General features: G+C 43.3%; 1 protein-coding gene across 1 annotated transcript; it reads right to left on the bottom strand.

The window, feature by feature from the left end:
• Positions 1-584: 584 nt before the first annotated feature.
• maptb (microtubule-associated protein tau b) lies at positions 585-8,964 on the bottom strand. Its single transcript, XM_046414502.1, is given in 11 exon segments — positions 585-1,930; positions 2,484-2,651; positions 3,407-3,516; positions 3,680-3,761; positions 4,071-4,202; positions 4,205-4,222; positions 4,378-4,457; positions 4,542-4,599; positions 5,916-5,956; positions 8,003-8,071; positions 8,548-8,964. Coding segments are annotated over 11 exon segments (936 nt in total). The 5' UTR covers positions 8,693-8,964; the 3' UTR covers positions 585-1,897.
• Positions 8,965-12,680: the final 3,716 nt, after the last annotated feature.

Below are 12,680 nucleotides of genomic sequence, written 5' to 3'. Positions count from 1 at the left end.
CTGCAGGTTTTAGAGCCCAGTGCATGATGGGAAACGTGGCCGTCCTGTGATGTGAGATGTCAGATCGATGACATTTTCTATTTAATTGGAGATATTCAGACTGAAGTCTGACTTTGCTCTCTGGAGTTTTGTAGTGTTAACAGTTCTGCTCAGCACAATTTAACTGCACTTGAAGCTGCACTTAATGTTGATGTGTCTCTGTTTAAATGGCTGTTTACCTCCACATGGAGCAGATCTGAAGTCAGTTCTCACCTGATGATTGTCATCATCAGGCTGAGGTGCAGTACAGTCTGCACTTCGTTGTAGTCTCCGGTCGGTTTGAAACCGGAGGGAATGGCTTGATTAGGAGGACGTTTAAAAGGACCCTAAAGTTTGGGCTGTTTGTTTTGTTTGTGCTGATGTCATGACTCCCAGAAGTTTCTAATTGTGACAATAAACACAAAGAAGAAACATTTCTGCAGCATCATCACTGAGTGACACTCATAGACGATGACAGATAGCTAATAATATTTATAGTTTGTGAAGATGTTTGCAGACACAAGTGACCACTCTGTAACTGTATTTTCAACAAACAGCTGAAACAATTCAGATCCAAGAGAAAGTTTATTGGTACAAAGCACTTAAACAGCCACAAGCAGGGAGAGAAACAGTCCAGTTTGGCACCGAGTATCAAACAGCATTCTGGGATTTTTAATGATCGCTGGGATTGGGACGGGGGGGGGCAACAGCACGTCAGTGTTCAGAAACACAGAAGAAATGATGATGATGATTAGCTGAGGGATGTGACATCAAAGAGAGAGAATTTGTGTGATTGGAGGGATTTTAAGATTTGTACACACCAACCCAGCCAGGTATCAGCATAAATTAGCATGTCGCCTGTTTTCCAGTTTCACTCCTGGAACCACTAAACTTTTCCAAGCACTTTGTGAGCTCCGGAAGGTCTTCTCAAACCTTCTCTCTGACCATGAGAACTTTTTATTACAACTTTTTATTTATACTTGCCTTTGTCAGTCGATATTTATTATGTTGTATTCAGTCATTGTTTCTGTTGAGTGTAAAAGAAGTTTTGTTTCTACAGTTTGTTTAAAGGTTATTTAATAGTATAATAAAAAATTTTAATGATTAAACATTTCTATTGTGATCAAGTATTTATATCAGGCAGCCCCACCTGGAACTCCTCAATGTTCAAATCACCTCCTCAAGGACTCCTGAAATTATTATTGAAAGAGTGACTAAACCCAAGAGTTGTGACTCAACTTCAGCTATCCATGAAATTAAAAAAACAACACAAAACAGAAAATTTAAATACTTTCCACTAAAATGTCAAGATCTGGACCTTCTAAATATCTATTTAAATTGACTGAGGGGTTTAGTTTCTCTTTAAGCACCCCTAAGCCCACATCAAGTAGTCCTGGAACCAACTGAAGGCCCTAAAGTTATTGTCCCGTACCGAGAAGTGTCCAGCCTAGCTTAGCATGAAGACTGGAAGCAGGGGAAACACTAAACAGTCCTCCTCCGACAACCTTAACATATCATTCACTCCTTTCATGGAGTCAGACAAGTAGTTCGATGTTTTCCATGCTTCACGCTAAGCTCAGCTAAGGCAGCCTGTACTGGACACACAAATAAAAGACCAGAGAACAGGAGGGTTTGAACCATCTGAGCGTTCCTTTGTGTGTTGACTGAATACCTAAATTCTCTCACCTGACTGTCATTGGCTGATAATCTGGACATAAATCTGGAAGAGTTGCGTTCAGAAGCTCAGACTTTAACTCCATAAAATCTCTCCAATCTTGTTTGTGTGATATCAGGTGAAGGTCTTGAGGAAAAAGACAGATGGGGATCTGTTTTGTCTTCCATCAGGTTCCTTGATACGTGGAGGGGGTGGGCTGACCAATTACAGGCCCTGTTTGGCAAGGGAGGCAGTCACCTGGCAGGAAGAGGAAAGTGATTGTTAACGTCTGTGATTCTCCTCTGTATATTCTCAATTCCTTTCCTTGCTTCCTTCCTTCATGTCTTAGTCCCTCCCACCTGAGATGAGGAGGAGACACAAGGAAGGTGTGGAGACAACAGCAACTTAACAGAGAGAGACACACATATCTCCTCTGAGCCAATTAAATATGGCGAGTGTTGTGACAGCATCACCTGTCCAGTTTACAGCCTGGATTCAAGCTGTTCATCACAACTTCCATGTTCACTTCACAATATGGCATCATGCGACACACGTGATATCAGGGTGAAATGTCATTAAAGAATGCAGTTAGAACCGTGTCTAACGAAGAGTGACTCAAGCAATGAGGAGCAGAATCTTTTATAGAACTAAGAGAACCTACAGAACACAGTATGATATATACACCTGCATCCTCACTCTTAACTCCTCCAGCCAGTCACCTGAGATCGAATTCTGAGTCAGAGGATGGAGGAGTGAGGATACGAGGGGGCACAGAACAGAGAAACGACTTCTGAACAGGTAAATCTTTCACCTGGTCGGCCAGGCTATCGAGGGGCGGAGCTTCAGCAGCATTAAGGCTTCCTGGGGAGGAAGTGTTGCTAAGGCGACCAGGGGAGGATTGAGGCTGGGTGATGATGTCAGCACCGTGGTCAGTTCGAGCTTTGGCGTTCTCTCTGAAGCTCACTTTCTGACTCTCGATCTGCTGACACACCATCAGAACTGTGGTCACACAAACGGTACAGTACAAATGCAGTACAGTACAAAGTATACAGTACAAAATATATGAGTAGAGTTACTTTTGAAATATAAATACAGTATTATGTGTATGTGTATGGTTAGCTATAATATAGAAACACAGTATATGAACATAGAGGTGATGGATTTAATTCATAACATACTGTCTCATGAAATACGTCAAATAAACAGCTGTGGTATGTAAAATAAAATGTATAAACATATTTAAACTTAAAGTTTTTGTCAACATTATTAAATCCCAATATAAATATAGTTAATGTGTAACATAAGCTTCCCTCAGTACTTTATATGCTGAGGTAAAAACAACATCTGGATCTTGACTCTGCAGATCCTTCCATCAGCTCATGTGAGCGAGTGGCGCCATCTGCTGGTGGAACCACTTTCCTGTGGAGCAACAGAACTGCTGCCGTACAAAATTAAAAACAGGAAGGAAGTCACACGTGTCACCTGGCCCACAAATGGACAGGAAGTCATTCAATATGAAACACCCACATGTAACCATGTGTGTACATGACTACTGATGAGTAAAAGCAGTAAGGTAAAGTACTTAAACACACGGCAACAGAGGAGGCCACAAGTACTTACTACTCGCTCAGTACTTCTGTGGTTGTGACTTTACACCAGTGAACTATTTGTGTTCTGCGGGTTCTGTTAGAACCCAATCAGAAACCGTGTTGCTGATGTGCGAGCATGTTCTACCTTCCTCTTCCCTCCTCCTGGAACGTGAGCGACGTTCTCCAGAGAACCGACTTTAGACTGAACAGATTTAAAATCCAACTTGTCTGATTTAATCTCCAGTTTCCCTCCACCTGACACACAACACACAAGTACACAACACAGTAACAAACACAACACACCATGTAATACTACAGTATAGTACAGTGTATGTATATAAAAGACAACACGTGAAGAGTCTAGCCTGTACCTGTGAGTAAGCGTGCATGCGTGCGTGCATGTGTGTGTGTGTGTTACCTGGTTTGTGGTGGATGTTGTCTTTGGAGCCACACTTTGATGTGACGTTACTGAGATCCAACTTCTTATTAACAATCTGAACCTGCAGAAAGAGAGACAGGCAGGTAGGGCTGAGTCTTGACTTGATGTTTTTGAACTTGGAACTGTTCTTCAGTCAAATGGCTGAACAATCTGTGAACTTGTATGTATGAATTTGTGAGGACCAATCAGAGAATCAGAAGTCAGCAGTGAGAACAGCCTAAAAAACTGAGGACATTTTTCCAGTAGTCACCTTTGGGAAGATTCTGAACCTTAAAACCAGAAGTGGATGTAAGGTTCAGGTCAGAATGTGGTTGAGATCAGAGGTGTGAGGCTCAGGAAAACACAACATGTCCTCAGGTGCATGTGTTACCTTCCCTCCTCCAGGTACGTGTTTCAGGTTCTCAGTGGATCCAACCTTCGACTTCACATTGCTGAGGTCGGGCATGGGGTGGGAGGGGAGGGGGGGGGTTCGTCCACGAGCAGAGCTGGGAGACCTGGGGGGGGGGTCCGGACCACTGCTACCTGCAGCACAGTATCATCAGAACCAGTTTAACCAGTAACACACAGGAACTGGTGAAACAGCAGCACACGAACGAACTGTTTGTACCGCTTCCATCAGGAAAGCAGTCAGACAGTCACACAGACAGCTGAGCAGGTAGTTAGACGGATGTTCAGACCTTCTTGATGTCTCTGTTCGGAGTGGAGGATCGACTGGCAGGAGAACGGCTTCCTGGACTGCTGACTCCATCTACTGACTCTGAAAGACAGACAGACCGGGGAAGGTTAAGTGGGTCAGACTGGTTGGAATGCTGCCACTGGTTGAACTGGTGTAGAGTCAAACCTGTACTCTTGGCTGAGATCATCTTGGCTGCTCTGGTGCCTCCTGCTGTCCTGGAGGCCTGAAACAAACACACATCATTATTATTATCATTGTTAATGTTGTCTCCACTCAGTGTCCAGGAGCCCGTTTCAGAAAGTAGGTTTAATAAGAACTCTGAGTAAGTTAAGCGTGAAATGGCTTAACTGTTTCAGTGAGGAAGGTAACTCAAACCCGTTTCAGAAGGAAGGTAACTTATACTATACCAGGGTAACTTAGTCTGTGAACATAACCTGGTCGGGAGCAAATTTTCTTCAGTAAACCCAGAATTTCTGTCTGTTTCCTCCCCTTTAGCGAGCCTAACGGCGGCTTCATTCGCTCATTCATTCATTCAGTCACATTTCAGCACACTGGACTGTTTGTCTCGCCCCGATGACTCCTTAGTTGAGCAGCACCGTTTTTCTTCCTTGGTTTCAGCTCATCTCCTGTGCCTGTCAGAGGTGAAGGTCCTCTGCCCGTTTTCCAGGCCTTTGCCCTGCTTCTGTTGGCTGAGTAGAAGTCAAACGTTACTTTCCTCAGCTCCAATTAATGAAACAGGACAGAAGAGGACATCGTGTTGAAGCTGCTGCACACTGAAATAACCGCTGAATGATGTTTACTTTAACGTGTCAGATGTTATCACAGTGAGGTACAGCCATAAGCCTCTTACACTGCAGCCTAACCTGACTGAATTATGTTTTTATATTTCATTTTTAGCTGCTTCCATGTTCTTTCCTGTATGAGAATTACTTTCAGGTTCAGTCATTTCATCAGTTTTCACCTGTGATATTTTAACAGTGATGAAACTAAACTTGTGCTGTGACTCCAGCAGCAGTTTTTCCCGCCAACTTTCTGTCCTTCACTGCTGCCAAAGATGTTCTCATAGCCGGCGTGTGCCTGCAGAAGACTTCCTGCACTAGTCCTGCAGACCACAAATAGGGGGCCTCTGATTTTCATCGGCCATTGCCATGGTGAATCGTAGTATCGAGGCTCCATTCGTGATGGCTTTTTATAGTCGTGCTGATTAACTCAGAGTCAACCTGCTCAGAGCTGAATGAACTAACTCAGATCAGCTGCTCTGAAACCGGAAATTCAGAGTAAATCAATTCAGAGTTTGTTGAACCTCCTTCTTGTAACGGGCCCCTGATCATTAGGAACACCTGAATAGTCCAGTACCAGGCCTGCATGGCCCATTATTATTGGGGTTATTACAAATTTATTCTAATCAAGTGTGATGGATCACTCAGTTTATGACTTATGATTATGACATCTGTCTGCCTGCCTGTCTCTCTCCACCTGTCTGTCTGATGGCACCTGCTAATCCTCTCTCAGGTGTTGTGTATTGCTGGTTTATTTTACCTTCGTATTTTCTTCCGTAGTTTCCTTCACAGCTGCTTTTTCTGAACAAAAGAAGAAGAAACCAGTGGAGGAAGTGATGAACTCCTTTATGTCATCTTTGAGTTGCTTCATATTTCAGAACAAAATGACGATCAAACCACAAAGCAAAATGTCAGCTCTGATCTGATTATTTCTCCAGAGATTACTGATTATTACTGATGGAGCAAACAGGAAGTAGAAGCAGAGGCCAACAGGGAGTGTCTACTCTGTGTCTCTTTCAAAACAAAAGAAGAAAGCATAGGAACAGGAGGCGAAAAGAAGAGGAGGTGCAGACAAAGACATGACAAAAAGGAAGAGGATGAACCAAGGCAGAAGTGCAGAAGGAAGAGATTCAGAATGACAGACCTTTGTTGAGAGGAGGAGGAGGAGGAGCACTTGATTTTCTAACTGGACTAGCATGTTTAGCTAGAGGAGCACTTGTTTTCCTGGGTGAAGCAGCCTGTTTTGAAGAGGAGGAGTTGCTTGTTTTCTTCACTAAGACAGTTACCATGGGTGGGGCTTTGCTTCTGGCATGAGGAGCTACAGTGGAAATCAAACATCTCCTTTCTGTGGGAGCACTTGTTCCCTGAAAAGGGACGTCCTGGACTTCAGGGATTGGAGGGGGGGGTGGAGCTTGATGGATGAGACAGTTAGTTTTCTCTTTGTGCATGTCCAGCTTCCCCGTTGCAGGAGGCTCTGAACTGATTTCCAGGGGGGGTGGAGCTCTGTGGACTCCTGCTCCTCATCAGACATCACAGCTCTTCCTGTACACTCCTCTGTTATCTGCTCCTTGTCCTCTTCAGTCACATTGTTTTTGTCAGTTGTTTCTTCCTGTCCCACATCAGGATGAGATGTGGTGCAAAGGGCCCCCCTCTGTTTCTTCTCTACCTCCATCTCTCCATCCACTCTTAGTTGGGGCTCCCCCTTTTTCTTTATTGCAGCTTTCTTTTCCTCTTCCTCTCTTCGTCTCCTCCTCTCTGCTCCTGATGTAAAGGAGGAGGTGTGATGGAGGAGCAGGGGGTCTGTGGCCATGTCCTCTCTTTCTCTTCGTCTCCTAGCTGCTCCTCCTCCTCTGCCTCTTTCTTCATTGTGGTTTGCTCTTCTTTCTTTCTCATCCCTCGTCTCTGGCAGTTCCTCAGAGCTGCTCCTCATCAACTCACCTCCATTTCCTTCCTCCTCCTCAGCTCTGCTTCCATTTGAGAAGTCTGATGTGGGAGGAGGAGACAGGAGGAGGAGAGAGAAGAGGATAGAAGGAGAGAGGAGAAAGAGGAGAAGGAAACAATGGGAGGAGTAGAAGTAGCAGATGAAGATGGTAATAAGGAGGTTTCTTTGTTACAGTGGGAGACGGGGAGGAGGAGGAAAAGGAGTCATCATTCAAAAAAACTAAACATGATTACACTGATCAGTGTATGATTGAATGTGTGATGGATTGAATCGGATATCTGATCTGTGACCAGTTAACGTGTAACTCATCCAATTCATGACGTGAGGACTGCGCAGAATTAAAGGCTGGAAGTTTAGTTACTGATGAATTTATCGACCTGTCAGAGAGCTTCATCACAACACTGGAAGATCAATACCCTCAAAATCAATCAACTATTGATGCATGAGTTCAAACATGACAAAGCTACATGTTCTGACGCACACATTCAACACACTGACACAAATAAAGATGGCCGATGTGTCTCCACTTCCTCCCACTGAAGCCAAAATGTCCCTGACACGAGTGCTGCCATCTTGCTCTGGTGATGTCATCTGGAGCCGGAGTCTGTGTAGCTGTGATCATGAGGGGGGGCTGATGTATCCAGTTCCTGCCCACACACATGTCTCAGCCAATCAGGAGCAGCAGTCAGCTGTCAGTCATGACGTTTCAGCCCCTTTTAATCAAATAACTAATTAAAACCAAACTGAGGGCAAAGCACATGTTGAGTCTCCCTTTAATTGTCATGTCGTCCATCTTTATTTTAGTCAGTGATTCAACCCAGCTGTACAGAAGACAAGCATCATATCAAGAACAGTCAGCAGTTCAGTATGGACCTGAAGTGAAATGTGATCACAGACAAACCAACCTCCTGTCACGTCCGACGCTTTAGGGGCGGGGCCACCTCCCAGGGGGGAGTATCCATCCATCATTACTCCTACAGAAGAGGAGGAGGAGGAGGAGGAGAAGAAACAAAGAGGAGATGGAGATGAGCAGGAGGAAAGGAGGAATAATAGTAAAGGCTGTGGAGGGGAGGAGGAGAACATAAGGCATCAGTAATGAGCATGCTCAGTAACAAGTGAAGTCCTCCATGATGACGATGATGCAGCAACGCAACAATAACCTGTCAGTCATCCGCCCTGACATACAAGCAAGCGCACGTTGACGTGAGCCGCCCTGTCTGCTTTGTGTGTTTGATCTGACGCTACATTAGCCTGCAGGCTAAAGGACAGCAACGGCGCGGCGCGCAGAGGAAAGACACGCGTTCAGCAAGCGGAAAGATACCGCTTCGCGCGTCTGCCGCAGCCACCTGAGAGCCTGCAGACAGCGGGGCGGCAATGACACACGGAGCAGAGACGGAGACAGAGAGAGCGACAGACAGACAGCGAGGTGCTGTGTGTTTCAGTCTCTTACCTCCTGGCTGCTGTCCGTCTGTCTGCTGCTCCACCCTTCTGGACTTCCACCTGCTTCCGTTCTCTGAGGTGGTGATGGTCGGGGGGCGGGCTGCTCTGTTGCTAGTGCATGCTGGGAGAGGAAGCTGCAGTTGCCATGGTAACATCAGCGGTCACTAACACAGAGACAGTGGGCGGTGTTGTTAATATCGTTGAGATAAATCAGATCCCAGGTCAGTGGTGCCGCACTAACAGTACGGTGTTGTGAATACTTCACAGTGTTACATCACTATATTTAATGAAAACACATCTTGCATAAATACTGCACGTTACATATTTGCACTCCTTACATCGGCTATAAAAATTATTTACCCTAAATATTTACAGCAGTAAAATGTTGCACAGTAGCAATACCACAGTGGAGTTACAGTGTAGTAATACAACACCGTTAAGACACATACTGCAGATTACACAGACAGAGGAGCACCTTCTCCCACAGGCTGCTGCAGGAAGTCTCTCCTGCCACACGCCATCACAACGTTCAATAACAGCTAAACTCGGCTCATAACATACAGTCACTACGCACTTTATATGTTTTACTCACTCGGTTCACTGCACCTCGCATTCTACTGTATTTTGCACAACATTACACTGTTTGTTTGTTGTACACTTTTTATATTGCTTTGTATGTTGCTATTTTTAACACTTTGTATAGCTTATTGTGTGTATTGCTGCTGCTGCTGCACTGTAATTTCCCAGCCTGGGATCAATAAAGTATATCTATCCATCTATCTATCTATCTATTTATTTATTCAGATTCTTTTACAGTGTAACTTGAAATCAAAGGAAAAATCTGTTACATGTAAATTATATTTGTAGTACGTGTTTCAGTATACTAAACATACATTACATATTCTATGTACAAGTATAACATATATTTGAAAATATTATATTTCTGTGTCTTTTTTTGTATATTTCTCTGATATTTTTACACAGATGAACTTTGGTATTTAAACATTCAGAATGGGTTAAGATGTTCAATGTGAAGTCTGTGCAGCAGACTCCTTTAGTCATCAGCAGAAAGACACTCACCTTCTGTTTCCTGTCAAACTAAGCCAATGAGCTTCAGACTCAGCTGTGATGTCACATGAGGGGGAGGGGTCAGGGCTGAGTGGACGGGGTCAAATGTCAAACCGTTTGTGAATGAGGGCTGACTTCGGTCTCCATGGAAACGGCCAGAGGGTTAGACCTGTTACCATGGAGACCAAAGGGACAGGTCAGAGTGAGGTGAAAAGAATCTGACATTCAGAAACACGTGATCAGTGCTGCTCTCTGAAGGTTTTTAACAAATTCATGTCTTACTTTTCTTCTGTTTATCTCTGCTTACCTCAGTCCTACTTGTGGATCAGTAAAGTATGCAAAATGAAATATAAAATACTAAAAACCACAGAACCAGAATCAGACTGAACAACAAACTGTGAAAGTTTCAGTCATGTGAAATAAATAAGCTTACCTGAGCAGCAGATGTCATCAGGAGCCTCACCTGAACAACAACAACAACTGAAAATGTTGAAACACATCAAAGGTTCAGCTGATGATTTGTTGATTTTATTCTCATGTCATACAGCTGTAGATACGACTGACTCTTAGTCACTGTAAGTAAAAAAGCAGTGGACCTCGTCAAATTAATCAGTCTGGAAACATTTGTAAATAAATGCTGATCTGTACAAACACACTCTCACCTCATCCAGATCGGTTTTCAAACACACACCATTTCTATCAGCGTTTCCACACTCAGTGTCTGACTGTTCAAGATTCTTCTTATACATTTATAGTTTTATAGTTTTCTCTCAGAATTTTGCGGCTTCCTTTGACTCTGTCGTACATAAGAAACCTTTAAAATGAATATTTATCAGGTACAATACAAACAGCAGGGCAGAACCCTGAGAAGCCTAACAAGACAAAATCGTAGCTGATGAGATGGAGTAACCCTTTTCACTCCTTAACATTTTGCTTGTTTGAATGACCAACATCTCAAACAAGCAGACACACTGGAAATAAAAAATCTGACTTCATGTTACCCTCGAAACTCTCTCAAACCAAATAAATCCAGCAGAGATGTGACACAGCACCAAGCTGAAGTGAAGAAAACCACATCAGAGCCTTCAGTTCTCTGAGTTTACATCCTGATGATCTCCAGCTGCAGGAGCAACAAGTCAAACTCAGACGTATGATTGCACTGTGCTGACTCTTCTGCCACTCTGATGATGTTAATGATGACAATGTGGATGGGATTAATACAACAGTGTGCAAAGAGTCTGCTGCTCAGCTTCGTTGTGCTGATTGATGAAGGTTGCAGTAGTTTCCAGTGTCTTCTCCTTTGTAGTTTGCCATTGGTGTGTATCAATAACGTCACACTTCCTCCTCTCAATCCCATATGTTCACTGTCATCAGGTGTATGCAGGTGACCTTCACAGATTAATATGCACCATGTGACTTGACTGAACACCTCACTAGTTTCCATGGTGATGGCCCGATGTTTAAAATATTGTTCTGAAAAATTCTGAAAGGTTTAGGTTTAACTTCTACCCCCCCCCCCCCAGCCCACACACACACACACACACACACACTCTTGTCTTTGTATTTGCTGTATTATGATGTTTGTGTTGGGGATTTACTTGATTTTCTTTCTGTCTGCTGAATTTCCATAAAGATGATCAGCAGATGAAATCCTGTGGGAACAAATGTCATCTTCTGTTCTGATCAGAGTTTCAGGTTTGTCCAAACCGAGTGTTTTTACTGAAGAAAACAACTTTTATCCTGCTGAAGAACTGATTTATTACATATCAATCATCAGTAGATACAGAAGGATCACAGCTACAATGAAGTCCACTCAGTCTTTCACTAAACATTCTTTTATTTAAAACAAATGCTCATCATTTCTGAGATTATAAATTTGACTTTAATGTTATCTTTTTATAAAGTCATTATTTACAAAAACTAACATGTTAAATCAGATATTTATCAAGCGTTTTCCAGCTAATAATGCCACTGATTTTAATTACACACACACACACACACACACACACACACATGTTCAGGTGCAACAATAAACAAGAGGAGCAGTTTGTGTTTCATCCTGAGTGTTTTCTTCCCTCAGCACTGACCTACAGGTACTAACTACTCTACGGTTACTGTTTGTACTATCTATCAGGGTAAACTGTCTATGGGACCCAAAACTCTAAATTAAATCAAGATTAACAGGAAACTGAGCAGAGTGCAACTGTGCACAACAACAATTACAATTTAAGATAAATCTATTGAAACCTGTTCTGTACAGAATCCAGCTCATGGAAAGTGCAAATATTCAGAATACAAAAATATGTCAGTAAATTCCTCACAAATCACAACATTATTTGTAACTCAGTATAAATTCATTATAATTCACAACTTTATTAGAGCGCCCCCTGGTGCCCAGCTGCTATTTGTCCACCAGCACAAGATGAAGTCAGTGTCTTGTTCAGGAGCATTTCAAGATGTCTGATTTTATGACTATCATTCATCTTTTAACTGAATTACATTGTCCTCTGGCAGCTGGGTAGTAAAGCGAGGAAGGAACAGAAGCTTGTGTTATTATTTTACTTAAGGAGGAAGTTTGGTTTTATCGGCCGACAGTGGAGAGAGCCCTATTTTAATTCTTTTAGACCTTAGTGTAGCATTTGACATGTAGACCACAACATTTTAATAAACGGCCTGCAATCTTGGGTGGGTATCCGGGGCACTGCACTCCACTGGCTGTGCTCTTACCTTCTGGACAGAACTTTTGCAGTCACCATAGGTGAATACATGTCATCCCCAGCCCACATCACCTGTGGTGTGCCGCAGGGCTCAATTTTAGGTCCGATTTTATTCCCTATTTATATGCTCCCTCGCCAAATTATTCAGACACAATGTCTCTTTACACTGCTATGCAAACGACACACAGATATGCCTTCCCTTGAGACCCAATGACCCAAGAAGCCTGGCACTGCCATCAGTTGTCTCAGTGATGTAAACTGTTGGATTGCCCAAAACACTCTTCACCTCAACAGTCCAAAAACAGAAATCATATTGGATGGTTTAGCCCCCCACATCTCCAGACACCAATCAACCTCG

The sequence above is a fragment of the Scatophagus argus genome, chromosome 16 (assembly GCF_020382885.2).
Source record: "Scatophagus argus isolate fScaArg1 chromosome 16, fScaArg1.pri, whole genome shotgun sequence".
In the NCBI taxonomy this organism is placed as follows: domain Eukaryota; kingdom Metazoa; phylum Chordata; class Actinopteri; family Scatophagidae; genus Scatophagus; species Scatophagus argus.
This window is presented reverse-complemented; position numbering and strand designations above follow the sequence as displayed.